The sequence below is a fragment of the Labrus mixtus genome, chromosome 2 (assembly GCF_963584025.1).
Source record: "Labrus mixtus chromosome 2, fLabMix1.1, whole genome shotgun sequence".
NCBI lineage: Eukaryota > Metazoa > Chordata > Actinopteri > Labriformes > Labridae > Labrus > Labrus mixtus.
Window position 1 is genome coordinate 29,719,863 of NC_083613.1, and position 14,566 is coordinate 29,734,428.

Consider the following 14,566-nt stretch of genomic DNA (forward strand, 5'->3'; position numbering starts at 1 on the left):
GCGCTCTGCTTCTGTTTTGTTTTTTTGTACTCGCTGCTCAGGTGCTGGAGTTAATTTACACATCTTTTACAACATCAATTAAACTCTTTCTCCAGGGTTTATGTTTCTCGGGAAGATTTGGCTCAAGTTGTGGATTGTCTTTTTGACAAAAAAAAAAGTACTATCATATCTTTGGCTACTTCGACATTTTCATTGTCTTAAAATTGCCATTAAAAAATATCCAGGATCAGTTTCAGATTTCTTGATGCTCTGAGAAAAGAAAGATGGAAACTTACATGATCGTCCTCCACTTAAAGGAAAAATGTAAAAAAGAGAAGGCTGGCATCAGCACGTTGTTTAGCGTTACTTCTCGTGGTGCAGTGGTCACATTAATCAAATGTGGACTACTATCTGTTAGGGAGCTTTCCAGGTGACATCAGTAACACTTCTCCACATACAGATCAGGATACAAATATTAAAATATTTCTGAAAGTTGATGTTTGTTCTAAAGGTAAAATGACCCGCCTGGATGTGTTGAACCGAGGCTTCGATTGTTCCTTGGATTAAACACTTAAGGGCGCTGGGGTGGAGTTGGGATTTCAGTGGATTTAGGTTTTACTGTCAGCTGCTCCAGGATCGTGGACAAACACAGAGGACTCCTGCCCTGTGAGGCAGAAAAACAAATTGTGAATAAGAGTGAACAGAACTTTTTAACCTTTGCATTGCTGGTGGATTTGAAATTATATTTGCCTTCAATGATAAACATAACTCGTATATTTACAATCAGCATTTCCTGTACTACTGCTGCTGCTACTGTAGTCTCAGTGAGGCGATTACTTTAACGATTAAAAGAAAGGCGACCCCGCTCTCCAGCTGGTCCTGTAGTCATCCATCCTTCTCATCATGCTCTGGGATGTAAACATCACAGTTTTCCTTCTCCTCGTCGGCGTGTAGGTACTACAAAAAACATCAAGATACAACAGAGTGAGTGAGATAGAAAATCATTTAATGAAGTTAAGAAGTGCAGTCTCCTCTACTCTACTCTCCTCTCCTCCCCTCCCCTCCTCCTCTCCCCTCCTCTCCTCCTCTCCTCCCCTCTCCCCTCATCTCCTCTCCTCTCCTCTGCTCTCCCCTCATCTCCTCTCCTCTCCCCTCCTCTCCTCTCCTCTCTTCTCCCCTCCCCTCCTCTCCTCTCCTCTCCCCTCCTCTCCTCTGCTCTCCTCTCCTCTCCTCTCCCCTCCTCTCCTCTCCTCCTCTCCTCTCTTCTCCCCTCCCCTCCTCTCCTCTCCTCTCCTCTCCCCTCCTCTCCTCTCCTCTCCTCGCTCTCCCCACCTCACTAAAACAAAGTATTTACTTTTTCCATACTCCTTTTCCTTCCCTAGTCTTCTTCTTCGTTTACTCTTTACATTTACTTTACATGTCATAATTGTTGAGTTTTTTTTGTTGTTCTGTGTAAATTGTTATTGTATTTAATTTAAAAATATAAAGAACGTACGCGTAATGACGCACGACGCACGCCAAAAACAACTACCGGTCGTGCGTCATCTCCGGGCGACGACAGAGTCCAGCTTCGCGCCAACCGGTTGAAGGATTTCTCTACTTTCCTGACATCTAAACCCGACTGTAAACAACCAGAAAAACTTTAATATGGTATGTTGCAGATTTCTATTATTTCTTTCGCTCCCACTGCAAGCTTTCTGCGCAAACAACTTGGTTTAAGAAGTCGAAGGTAATCCTGTAATCACGTAAAACCTGCTCTGAAAGGAAAGACAAGTGCGCACAGTTAGCTGCAGGGAACATGTTAAACTAGGACACATATGAATAACATTTAGTGGATAAAAGTAATGTGAAGAACAGAGTACGATCACCTCTGCCTTAAGTGTTGACATTTGTTTGTTAACAAAGTTTAAATCATGCACTTGCTAAAAAAAAACAAAATAAGGATGATAAAAAGTGAAATTCCTGATGTGCAAATGAGCAATTCGATATCAGTCCAGGCTGTAATCTGTAAACTCCCTTCTGTGTGTGCAGTCTCCCTCCATTGTGTTGTAATGAGGTTAACATGTTTGTGCGCACTCAGGACATCAGGCGGTTCTTTGCACCGTCTGTGGTGAACAAACCAAAAGGAAACAACAAAACAGAGGAGGAGAAGAAGAGCCTGTCCTCTCCTGATGAAGAAGGGAAAAAGAAAAAGAAGGAGACAGCCAAGGCGAGGACACTACTATCATCTTCCTCCCTTTGTCTTGTAATGAATTCTGTTTTATTCCTCAACCTTTTATTTGATGTTTTATATCTTATCAGGTCAAAAGCTCCAAACAAGAGGAGAAACGCAAAGACAGCGAGAAGAAAAGAAAGAAGCACGCCGTCATAGAATCAGGTGTGTGTGACTTTTAGCATGTGTTTATTTATACATCATAGTCTCAGAGTTCAGTGCTTCACTTCAACGGGTGGGGGCCTGATCCCCCGTCTCCCCTGACAACAGGTACCTCGTATGTTAGGCCTCGCTGTAACCAGGACATGAGGGGACTGAATATTAAATAATAATTAGAGGTGATGGTGCTTGGAGAGATGATTCATGTCCCATACAGTTAAAGGGATTCTTCACCCGTTTGCATTAAAATCTTCTGTATCATTAGAAACCTGGTAGTATTTTTGAATGGTCGCGCATCCCGCCCTCATTTTCCCCTGAGACCGATAGTGTCGCTGCTCTCACTGTTTGTCTATGGACACAGACGTAGAGTCTGTTTTCTGCCAGGAATTTCCAAGATCAATTCTGGAAGAAATCTCTGAATCAGTTGAGGAAACGGCCGTATGTGTAGAAGTAAACATGTCTGTAAATGTTTTTATTAATATATTTCTACTGCTCTGTCGTATATTTTGGAGAAACTGTAACGATCAAATTTCCCTCTGGGATTAATAAAGTATTTCTGATTCTGATTCTGATTCTGAAATCGAGGACCGTAGTGGGAGTGGTCTGCGGTGCTGTGCATTCTGGGATTTGGTGTCTTTCATCCACATGAGCCAAAAAGACACTTTCTGCCTTTTCTCGGCCAAGAAGGCACCAAGTTCAAAATTTATATCACATTTCTACATGTATGACCCGATGTCAACACAGATTCATGTTTCAACGGGTGAAGTATCCCTTTAAGTGTTTTAAGCACAATCTTAACCAAATTAATAATGATCTGATCTGATCTTGATTTTGTTTCTAATTATTAGCAAGTGAGAGTTGGGTTTGTGATTTTATTTTTTTTAACACGAGTGAGACTCCTTGTTTGCATATACCATCTTTGCAATGCACAGCACCTGTGTGTAATCTGATACCCTGACACACACAGAGTCCAGTATGAAAACAAGAAGACAAATAAGTAAATATAAAGAGCACGGGTAGGAAGGATATACATCATATCCAGGTTTCTCAGAACAACATGAGTCTATGTGAGAAGCACAAACTGGGGAGTTTGTTTGGAGCTGTGATTGCCGGCTTGACATTTGACTTTCCATCCTCTCTCTTGTGTGTTTTCTTATTGCCACATTTTGTTTACATGTTTGTCCTTAGACTCAGACTCAGACCCGCCAGTGAGGAAGTCGAGCAAATCCCCTAAGGAGAAAAAGTCGTCAACCAAGACAACTCCCCCTCCCAAAAAGGATCCTGTGCAGTATGTCTCTGAGTCAGGTAAAAGGACTTTATCATCTTGTTGCAGAGATACATCTTTGAGCTTTGCAGCAAGATCTGTGAATTATTTTTGTGGTTAATTGTCACATTTTCTTATGATTTTTCTGTCTTCTGTCTTCACACGAGCAGTTGATCACTTCAAGAGAAAATAGTTCCAGCTTTAAGATGATGTTGGGTTAATTTAGCGTTTGACTGGATCTTCTCTCTTTCCGCTTGTAGACTCGGACAGCGACAACTTTCAGTCGTTGAAGAAGGTCTCGAAAGCCAAGCAGAATGGCTCATCTAAACAAACAAAGTCCGACAGTTCCAGTCCAGGATCCAAACCGGGGCTGAAGTCTCCTGTCAGGTCTTCCTCCACTCGGGGGAAAACTGCTGTGAAGTCTGTTGCTGTGCCCGTCACCCCCAAGTCAGCCCCGCCTCCTCCACCCAAACGCACCCCCACCTCAGTCCTCGACTTCTTCGGCAGTGGGACTGTTCAGCGCTCGGAAAAGAAGCTTGTGGCCAGTACCAAACGAAAGGCTGTGAGTATGAGATGAATGCTCCTCTGTTTGAGCTTTGTCACTTCAAACCCTCTCAGCCAAAATGACAAGATCATGATATTCAGAAAAACGTCCTTGCATAGTGAACGTTTTTTTCCTGCTTTTATATCAAAGTATCGAATGAGGATCCTTTAACACTAATTTGACTGTAAACTGACCTTCCCCTCAGCCCACTCAGGACTCTGAAGATCTGCTGACTGACGAGCAAATCGCCAGAGAGCTGCAGATGGACGAGGACATGGAGGTAAGCTGCTCCACGTATCAGCTGCTCTTTTTACTTCAGTAACGACAAACAAGTTGTTGATTATCAATCATTCCTCACAGACATTTAATGAGTAAAAAAAATCCCTGAAAAAGTGAGAAAAGTTAAGTTTTCCTTCTCTATCTGATCGTGAGCTTTGTGTTATAGTAAAAAAAAAAAAGCATCTTCAGTTTTTTAACATTTAAAAGATGAAAACATTTCTCAATCTGAGAATCTATCTTGTAGTTTCAATGATAATGAAAAAAGTGTTATTTAATGTGTTTCATATTTAACTTGCATGTAGCATCATATATACTTGGGTTTACATCAAAAAGCATTCAATAGGGGCGTCGGTAGCCTAGTGGTTAATGCACACGCTCCATGTACAGAGGATTCAGTCCTCAAAGTGGGTGACCCAGGTTAGAATCCGAACTGTGGCTCCTTTCCCGCATGTCATTCCCCACTCTCTCTCTCTCCCCAATTTCTGATTCTATCCACAGTCCTGTCTCTAAAAAAAAAAAAAAAAAACGCCCAAAAAAGGCCAAAAAGGAAACTTAAAAAAAAGGATAATTCAACTTTAAAAGTTTGAGTCCAAAGCCTGACATTAAAAAAAATTGGGGTCTAGAAAACTACGAGAAATCCTTTGTAAGTAAGAAATTCCTAAAGGCAATGATTGATTGAATATTAGGTGTTAAAATAAAGAAGTTAAAAAAAGGGGGGGCTTAGTTAATAAAAAATGTTTTTTTTTATGCTCATGCTAAACATGGTTGAGGGAGTAATTTGTTTTTCCAATCTTGTGCTTCTGTGTCCTCATTTGTGCATCACTCAGCTGGAAAAGCAGGTCCATGAGGACGAGGAGTTTGCCAGAACGCTGGCCATGCTGGACGAGGAGCCTCAAGCTAAGAAGGTGATTAAAAAAAACAAAAAAAAAAACAATTCAAAGGCAGATTCACTTTTGATGTTGGCAGTCGTTAAATGATTTGTTTCATGTGGGTCCTCGTTCAGGCTCGCAAAGCCTCTGATGAGAAAACAGCAACTACTCCCAGCCCGTCAAAGGCCAAACTAAAGGGAAGTGTGTGTGAGGATGTGATCAGTCCGACTCCAGAGAAGAAGCCCTCGCCTGCCAAAGCCAGCTCCAAACTGGCCATGATGAAGAAAAAGGCTGAAGAGAGAGGGGAAGCTTCAAAGGGCAAAACACTAATTTCACCCTCGAAAATAAAAATCTCTCCCAAGAAGGAGCCCATCGCCTCGTGCAGCTCGAACATGAAGTTCACACCCAAAGCAGGAACCACGCCCACCTCGATTAAAACTTCTCCCAAGAAACCAGAGGTGAGGAAGACCTTTTTAAAGAAGACATATTATACCCCCCTCTCCACCTTTTCAAACAGTCCCCTGTGGTCTTAAATGAAACATCTGTGTTGAGCTTTGGTCAAAATATAACATGAATCAAGCACCAGAGGAGGTTTGTGATCCTGTATAAACCAGCTCTCTCAGAACGCTCCGTTTTGGTGTGTGTGTCTCTTTAAATGTAATGACCCCCCCCCTGAGTTTTCCCCGTAGACATCACTCCTCTGTAGCGAGAATAAAAATGGTCGACCTGCGCAAAAGTTTTGTTCTAGGCTGGGGGTGGAGATACCAGGGGAGGGGAGGGGAGGGGATTTTTTTTTTTTACACCAGAATCCCACTGTGATGTCACAAACTGAGAAGATTTGAAACGGAGAATTTTTCTCTGTGTTGTAAGACTTATGCAGACCACAAACAAAGGACTGGATGGGTTTATTTCACATTTTGTGGGTCAGTAGACACTCAGGTTACACAAATATATGTTCAAAAACACTGTACAAGTGGTTTTATATAATTTGTCCCCTTTAATTGATCTGTCAGCTAAGATCTGAAGCCCAGTACAAACCCTGGGTTGTTTAAAAAAATGTTTTGCATACGATTAATTTAATTTTTTCCTCTTCATGTCTCTGGATCTAATCAGAGCACAACTACAAGTCCTGATGACCCCGAGAAGAAAAAGGGCAACGCCGCCGCTTTCAGGAACTTCCTCAACAGAGATGGACCGCGAGCTCTGGGCTCAAAGGAAATCCCACAGGTAACACACACACACCTCAGATTATGACTTATCCCGCTGTTCATCTGAGCACCATCTCATATGAAGAACTTTTCTTAACAAAGTTACAAGGTGCTTCAGACAGCTGACAGCCTAAAGCACAGGACAGAAGATCTTATTGAAATGTTATTTTTGAATACATTATGAGAACAGAAGAATAACAATTGAAACAGAGATAAGGGAAAAAGAATGTTTTCAGAACAGATGGAAAATTAGAGGGTGTTAGCAGGTTGGTTATTCCAGACTTTGGGAACCCAGATTGCAAAAACCTGAGAGCCCTTAGTCCTCAAACAGGCTCTGGGTACAACAGCAAACTCCTATTGGCTGATCTGAGAGGGCGCCTGGTCACACGGGGGGTCAGATGGTCAGTGATGATACCGAGGGGACGGGTCATGTAGAGCTTTAAAAATTAATACAATTTTAAAATCAACATGGAAATAGACGGGCAGCTAATGCAGGGAGGTCAGGATTAGGATGATGTGTCTTTTTCTTCACTGGTAAGTCAAGCTGCGGCGTTTTGAATCAAATGACGGCGATGAAGGGAAGCTTGAGTTTCACCCGTTTAAATGGCGTTAGAGAAGTCCAACCATCTCTCGTATCTGATCACTGTGTGTTTATCGTGTGTGTGTGTTTCAGGGTGCTGAGAACTGTTTGGAGGGCTGCGTGTTTGTGCTGACGGGGGTCATGGAGTCCATGGAGAGGGACGATGCCAAAACCCTCATCGAACGCTACGGAGGGAAGGTGACGGGCAACGTCAGCAAGAGGACCACCTACATGGTGCAGGGCAGAGACAGCGGAGTGTCCAAGATCGAGAAGGTGAGACCAACATGATCCAGACCCTCCAGACTGCTGATGTAGTCTCAAGAGAATAAGAAGGATTCAAGCAGCTGTACTCACTAATATGAGACACGATGGTTCATTTCTGTATTTCCCTTTCTGCCTCTATTCTCTGCACTGTTTCTGTATCCATCAGTAAAATAAAACCGTCTTTTTTTTTTTGTGCACTTCTCTTTACCATCAGGCGGAGAGTTTGGGCACTAAAATCCTGGATGAGGATGGTCTGTTGGAGCTGATCAGAACCAAACCAGGAAAGAAGTCCAAGTATGAGATCGCTGCAGAGTCTGAGGTCAGCGCTCACTTCTGTTACATTTACGTTTTCTTATTCAAGCTCCTGCATTAGTGATGTATGATTTTTAAATAAGTTGTCAAAACCTCTTTTTCTTCTGTCCAGTTCATCTTTACAAACATTATTCAATGTGTTGTTTTAATTCCTTTTCGTTGTAATGACAAATAATAGTCTCTGGAGACATCAGAAATGCTTCTTATTTAACCAACAACGTGCAGGTCTGTCTTGTTAATAAGAAGATATTAGCCTGAAAGGTAATTTATATATTTATATGGAGGTTCAAAGTCTTTTTTCCTACTGAATTCAAATTGTGATAAACCACGTTTAAAGCTCCTGTGAGGAACTTCCGCCCTCTTCTTGCAGGGGGGGACAATCGATCTCTTAAATGAACTTGACCTGTAGATGTATAAGAAGTGTTTTCTGACAAAGAATCTCTTTCTGCTTTAATTTAAACGTCTAAGGTTTAACCCTAAATGAGTCTTACACTTGGGAATAAAAAAAAAAAAAGACTGTTTATGCAGCGTGCTGTTTCTCGCCTCGTCTGAATCCTGCACGGCAACAGGCATTAAAAAGAACAATAGAGGAAAATCTATCTTGCCGCTGAAGGTCTTGTTTGCTTTTGTAGGTCATGAAAAGTCTTCAGAATGAATTCCAGTTCATTAAAAACTCTTATAGGAGCTTTAACGTTATAGCTTTATCTCTGGATGATCTTATTCTTTGATTTTAAATTTTTTTTTAGAGTAAAGCCTCAAAGACCAGGACTCCCCCGGGCAACAGCACAAAGAACACCCCCAAAGCCCAGAAGATCTCCCCCTCTAAGGGTAACTCCCGGTCCCCTCACACCCCGAGCCCGTCGAAGACCGGCCTGGCACAGGGACACGTTTCCAGGAACAAAGATGTTGGCACGCCATCTGGGAGAGGATCGGGTCACACCGCCAGGAGGGAGCTGGGCCTGTCCACCTCCTCGTCTTCAGAGTCTTCCACTGGGGAGGGGGCCAGTCTGCTGTGGGTGGACAAGTACCGGCCACGCTCTCTGAAGACTGTGATTGGCCAGCAGGGAGACCAGAGCTGTGCCAACAAGCTGCTCCGCTGGCTGAAGAACTGGTACAAACACCACGGCGGGGGCTCTGCCAAACCAGCAGGTAGTTTAACTCTGTTTGTATCGTGATTAGTGAGCAGCAGAGATCTTTATGTCATCAAATAAATCCCATAAATCAACTTGTTTCACTGAGGGGGAAAAATGTGTCTGTGTTTAAAGAGCACGTGTGTGTTGTGTGGTTTCTTGTCGTGCAGCGGCGAGGTTTGGTAAGTTTGGAGGAGGGAGAGACGATGGATCGGGATCCAAAGCGGCTCTGCTCTCTGGACCTCCAGGTGTGGGGAAGACCACCACAGCCGCCCTGGTCTGTGAGGTCAGTGTGAAAACACAGACACGTTACTGTGTGTGACGCTTCTTTGTGTTGACACCAGACCCAAGGAGTGTTTTCACACATGCACCAAACCCCTGAAAAGGTCCCCAAATGTGCAAATGAACTGCATGTGTTAATGCAAACGGTCGTATGCAGCATACTGATTTGATCTGGATGTGGTTAAATTACAGCGTAAAGTCGGGGTGATCCGATGTATGAAAGCAGCGGGAAATATTCAGTATAATCTCCCCTGAGCGAGGGGCATTAATGTCACACAACCAGTGAGCCCCCGTTTGATTATCAGGCATGTAACAAAGCTGCTTCCTACTCTTTTCTGCTCGCAGAGAGAGCAAAGAGTGCAGTAACATGTAGCATTCATATGAAGGGTTAAAACTCCTAATGTTGGATTTGCCCCCCCCCTCTAACAGTGAAAACTTCTCACTGTGAGGGACATGTGGTAATAACTAATTTTAAGGCAGGCGGTCCTGAAATTCTTGGATGTTTTCACGAGTGCATGTATGAAAACATCATATATGACATCTGATCATTATGCTTTGCTCACTATCTGTTTTTTTAACTGAACCTCTTTGCCGTGCAGGAGCTGGGTTTCAGCTACGTAGAGATGAACGCCAGCTGTACCCGCAGCAAAAGAAACCTGAAGGAAGTCGTAGCGGAGTCACTGAACAACACCAGCATCGAGGGCTTCTACAAAGGTGAGACCTTCACTTACATTTCTCTGAATATGGTTTCACTGGAACTTAATGTTGTCTGTGTTCAAAGAAGCAAAATCAACAACAACACACACACACACACTCAATGACTGGCGGCCTGGGAGATTGCCTGTATAGCTGCTAAATGTTTTTAGCCTCAAAGTGTGAATGCATGCTGTCTGCTAAATGTAACTGTATGAGTGTGTTTTTATCGTTCAGGTACGTCTCAGACTGTGACAAGTCAACACGTCCTGATCATGGATGAGGTCGATGGTATGGCTGGTAACGAGGACCGTGGAGGAATCCAGGTGAAAAAAAAAAAACACCCACACATTTCTGTGAAGAGCGAGAGTTGATGTTTGTCCCATGTCTCTGATTTTGTGATGTGATCGGGATGTAAGAGGTGTTCAGCCTTCTGAACTGTAACATTAGAAAATCCGTCTTCATCTGATTCTGACCTCTGATCTTTGACCTCCTGTAGGAGATGATCGGCCTGATCAAAAATTCAAAGATCCCCATCATCTGCATGTGTAACGATCGTAACCACCAAAAGATCCGGTCGCTGGCCAACTACTGCTTTGACCTGCGCTTCCAGAGGCCGAAGGTGGAGCAGATCAAGGTACGCACACACATCCTGTCCAACATCTGTCAAAACTCCAGGACGCTAAACACAAACTGAAACTGAGTCCAGCTGGTTCATGTCGGTGTCAGGTTGGCGGGATTTGATTTGAAGCTGAAAATAGACAAACACTTTTAATATTCATGTCATCATAAGAAAGTTTAAGATATGCATGAATTGATTTTTAAGGTTATAATAAAACTCCTTCCTGTCTGTTATCTTCTTTTACCATTTGAATAAATCCACTGAATGTTTAGTTTCTTCGCTCCTTCACTCTTGTTTTTGTGTTTTTCAGGGCGCTATGATGTCCCTCGCTTTCAAGGAGGGAATCAAGATCCCGCCCCCAGCTCTGAATGAAATGATTTTGGCCTCCAATCAGGATGTCCGACAGGTAAGGACGTTAATAAAGAGTGTCATTACATTCAATCATACTCCTGTTTTTTTTTTTCCCCCGCCTCATGTTTGTTGCCTGTTTTCTGTGCAGGTGATCCACAACCTGAGCATGTGGTCAGCCAGAGACAAGGTGATGACGTACGACCAGTGCAAGTCGGACGCAGCAAGAGCCCGCAAGGACATGAAGATGGGTCCGTTTGACGTCTGTCGGAAGGTGTTTGCCGCGGGCGAGGAGACTGCCCACATGAGCCTCATCGACAAGTCGGATCTCTTCTTTCACGACTACTCGCTCGCGCCGCTCTTTGTCCAAGAGAACTACCTGCATGTTCGGCCCAAAGCTGCCGGGTGAGAGAGGCTAACTGTTTCTGTGTGCTGAAATAAGATAACTGCCTCCTGCTTCTGTCTTTATTAAAGTAAACACATGAGAGTGGTGTCAAACTTCTATTAATCCTCCACGAGAAAACAAAACATAAAGGAGATCTTCTGAACGGGGTTTTGAATGTTTCTGCTTTTTTTTTTTTGTCTTTCTTTCCTCTCAGTGGCGATCTGAAGTCTCACCTGGTGTTGCTCAGTAAGACGGCTGACTCCATCTCAGACGGAGATCTGGTGGACAGACGGATCCGCTCGGCGCAGAACTGGTCCCTGTTGCCCACCCAGGTAACAAACTCATACTCAACATCACACTTACGAGAAGGTTGAATCGTGCCTGTAGGTTGGGGTTCACACTGGCAATTGTTGGTGTAAAGGCTGTGTCTGGTTATCACATTTGAACTGAAAACATGATGAAACTCTGGCTCACTGGATAGTTGATGCTAAGGTCTTCTGGTAAGAACAAGTGTGTCATGGGATTTTAACAGAAAATATTTCAGCTTAGAAAAGAGACAAAACAATTGGTTGGGTTTGACCCTTAAACTCTCTTTGTTATCTCTATTTGAAAAGGCTCCCAGGTGTTTGTATCACTGGTTTAATGCAGGATAGTAAATCTGACTTAAAGTCAGGGTTGGTCATTTTCCAAAAACCGGCATGATTTTGCTCCGTCTCCACCCACCCCCTCCCCTCTGTGCTCCCTCAAAAGCCACGCCCCCTCACTTACATACACAAGCGCCGTTGGTCCAGAAGCAGAGCTCAGCTCACGCTTGGAGTGTGTGCTCGTGCATGCATGGGGTAGAGAATGAGCAGGGAGACAGGGAGGCGTGTGATTGGTTCATCAGATTGGTACCTCGTGGCAGACATTGGTCGAAGTTTTTAAAGGCTTACAAACTGCTACAGATGAAGGATTTTCTTTGTTCCTTTTTCAGAGTACATGAGTTATATTAATGTCTGTCAGGACCTAAAGACAATTTCAACCAAAATCTTAAAAAGTGTTTCTGGAGGAAATTTCCAACCCTGCCTTGTCACATGTGGACTTTCTTTTTTCTTCTGTATGTATAAAAGGTTCATATCTTTTTGAAACAAACACAAGATACTTGTGCCTGAATGAATCCCTCTGCTGCCCTTCTGTTACATTACATAACCTACCACATGGCCCTTAGTGGCCACCATAACTCAAACAGCATTGCCATCTTCATTAGACTCATGTTCACTTCATACAAGCAATCCAGGAAGTGACTTTTCTCCTTACTCTACCACATGGCTCCTAACAGCCCCAACAACCCACCCATGTAGACCGATGAGCAGCCAGAACATTCATTTTTTGTTTTATAAAATCTGACCTGACTTAACTAACAAGAACCTTGTGCATGAACGTGTGTGTTCCTCTGTGTGTGTCCTTGTAGGCCGTCTATGCCAGCGTGCTACCAGGTGAGCTCATGAGAGGCTACATGAGTCAGTTCCCCACTTTCCCCAGCTGGCTCGGCAAGTACTCGTCCACCAGTAAACATTCCCGCATCGTCCAGGAGCTGTCCTCGCACATGGGTCTCAAGTGAGCAGACGGTCATTTAACTACTCACAAGTTATCAAAAACATAAAAACAACAGCTGACTCTTTTGTTTCTTCTTCTGCAGGACGCTGAGCAGCAGACAGGCGGTGAATCTGGACTACCTGCACTACCTGCGGCAGGCGCTGCTGAGCCCACTTCAGAAGAAAGGAGCAGATGGCGCCAGTGAGGCCGTGCAGCTGCTGGACGACTACCAGCTCATCAGAGAGGACGTGGACAGCATCATGGAGATCAGCGTGTGGGGCGGACAAGCTGATCCCTACTCCAAACTGGACCCCAAGGTGAGCAGGAGGCGGAGACGAGACGGGGCGGGGTTTGGGTTAGCGGGCTTTTCCCACAGATTTTTGCGTTTCTCCAACTTTAGATAATAAATAAATAAATAAATGTTCCCTCTCTTGTCTGGTTGTTCCCTCCCAGGTGAAAGCAGCATTCACACGAGCCTACAACAAAGAGGTCCACCTCACACCGTACTCCCTGCAAGTAGTGAAGAAAGGTCGTGGTGGCGGCGGCGGCGGCGGGGGAGAGTCAGAGTTTGGAGGAGACAACGGGGACAACGAGGTGCAGGAGTCTGAGGACGAGGGGGAGGGCGTCAAACTGGACGCCATGATCAAAGTAAGAGAATTTAAAGAGGGATAACTCAAGTTTTTAGACAACAATGCTTAAAGGCTGTCTTTTCATGATGGTCTGTTGTTTTTTTTTTTTTAAACCTTCCTGCAGCAGAAGAAGGCTAAAGCTACCAAGGTGACGAAGAAGGAGACGAATAAGGATGATTCTGGGAAGGGCAAAGGCAAGGGGAAAGGCAAGGCAAAGAAATAACAAGACGACCAGAGGAGGAAAGCTAACTGTCCCTGTCTGCCTTCTTCTACCCTCACAGACTGTCTTTTTTTTTTTTTTTTTCTTTCTGACTTTCTCTTACAACGATCCTTTAGCGAGCGTCACAGATGAGTGAGTCTGGTCTTAAATACTGCAGGTAACTGATCCAAGCACTTAAACCTCCCCAAACTGCTGAGAAACGTCTTTTGAAACCTCCGGTCATGTTTCCATCGGAGCGTTTCTAGACTGAACAAGTGATGCATACTATCTGCTTTGTGACCTCCACTATCATGTCCACACGCCTCCTGCAGTAACACCAGTGTCCACAGGAATGACCTGCGTTTGTTCCATCATCAGATTGTAAATAATGGGACTGATGTCTAAGACTGTTACCTTTTGCTACAACTACTACACAGAAATGCTTTAGATCTGTATCGGTTAGCACTGATGTTCCTGTATATTGCAATTTTGTATAAATTTCATGAGGAGTAAACAAACCTGTTTGGCTCATGAGTTTCTTTGATTTTTGAGCCTCTGTGACCTTCATAAATGAGATCCCTGATCTTAACCAGCACACTCAATCACCACACTGGAGATGCCTCAAAGTGTTCAAATACAAAACTCCCTCAGTGACCCCCTCAGAAAAGTCCTGCACGTCTTTCAGTGGAAGTGAGTGCCCCCCAAAAAAAAGGCAAACAGAGAAGGAAAAAATATGGATGTTGAAATGTTAAAGAGTCACCTAAAGCTACTTGAACAGTACAGGAGATTAAACAAGACAAAGAATCCTGAAACAAGTGTTAACTTAGATGGTTAATTAAAAAAAGATTCAGTCTCTTTTTTTAGAGCTGAACAGAAATGTGAGCACAATAAACTCACAGGGAACGGTGTGTAAAGTGTCGAGGGCCACTTACACAGTCTGGGAAAACAGAAATATTTAAAAGATGAACGACAGAAAAAGAGGACAAACCATATCAAAGGAAACTTCAGGTAACTATTCATTCAAGCATTTGTA

At 43.7% G+C, this 14,566-nt stretch overlaps 1 protein-coding gene across 1 annotated transcript; it reads left to right on the plus strand.

Annotated features, from left to right (window-relative positions):
- The first annotated feature begins 2,041 nt into the window (after window positions 1-2,041).
- Window positions 2,042-14,051, plus strand: rfc1 (replication factor C (activator 1) 1). Its single transcript, XM_061027573.1, has 22 exons — window positions 2,042-2,188; window positions 2,281-2,356; window positions 3,539-3,655; window positions 3,875-4,176; window positions 4,364-4,438; window positions 5,265-5,342; window positions 5,441-5,764; window positions 6,420-6,533; window positions 7,188-7,367; window positions 7,573-7,677; window positions 8,417-8,819; window positions 8,971-9,086; window positions 9,682-9,796; window positions 10,013-10,101; window positions 10,275-10,412; window positions 10,708-10,803; window positions 10,897-11,150; window positions 11,345-11,462; window positions 12,581-12,726; window positions 12,809-13,022; window positions 13,159-13,353; window positions 13,459-14,051. Exons 1-22 carry the CDS (start codon window positions 2,042-2,044, stop codon window positions 13,555-13,557), a joined length of 3,501 nt encoding a protein of 1,166 aa, XP_060883556.1. The 3' UTR covers window positions 13,558-14,051.
- Window positions 14,052-14,566: the final 515 nt, after the last annotated feature.

What these genes read in the sequence shown, in the direction of transcription:
- rfc1 (XM_061027573.1), top strand. Translation starts at nt 2,042, where the DNA reads ATGTTTGTGCGCACTCAGGACATCAGGCGGTTCTTTGCACCGTCTGTG. An exon ending in CCAGTACCAAACGAAAGGCT is followed by an intron (nt 4,177 to 4,363) that starts GTGAGTATGAGA and finishes CCTTCCCCTCAG; the next exon opens with CCCACTCAGGACTCTGAAGA. An exon ending in AGATCGCTGCAGAGTCTGAG is followed by an intron (nt 7,678 to 8,416) that starts GTCAGCGCTCAC and finishes ATTTTTTTTTAG; the next exon opens with AGTAAAGCCTCAAAGACCAG.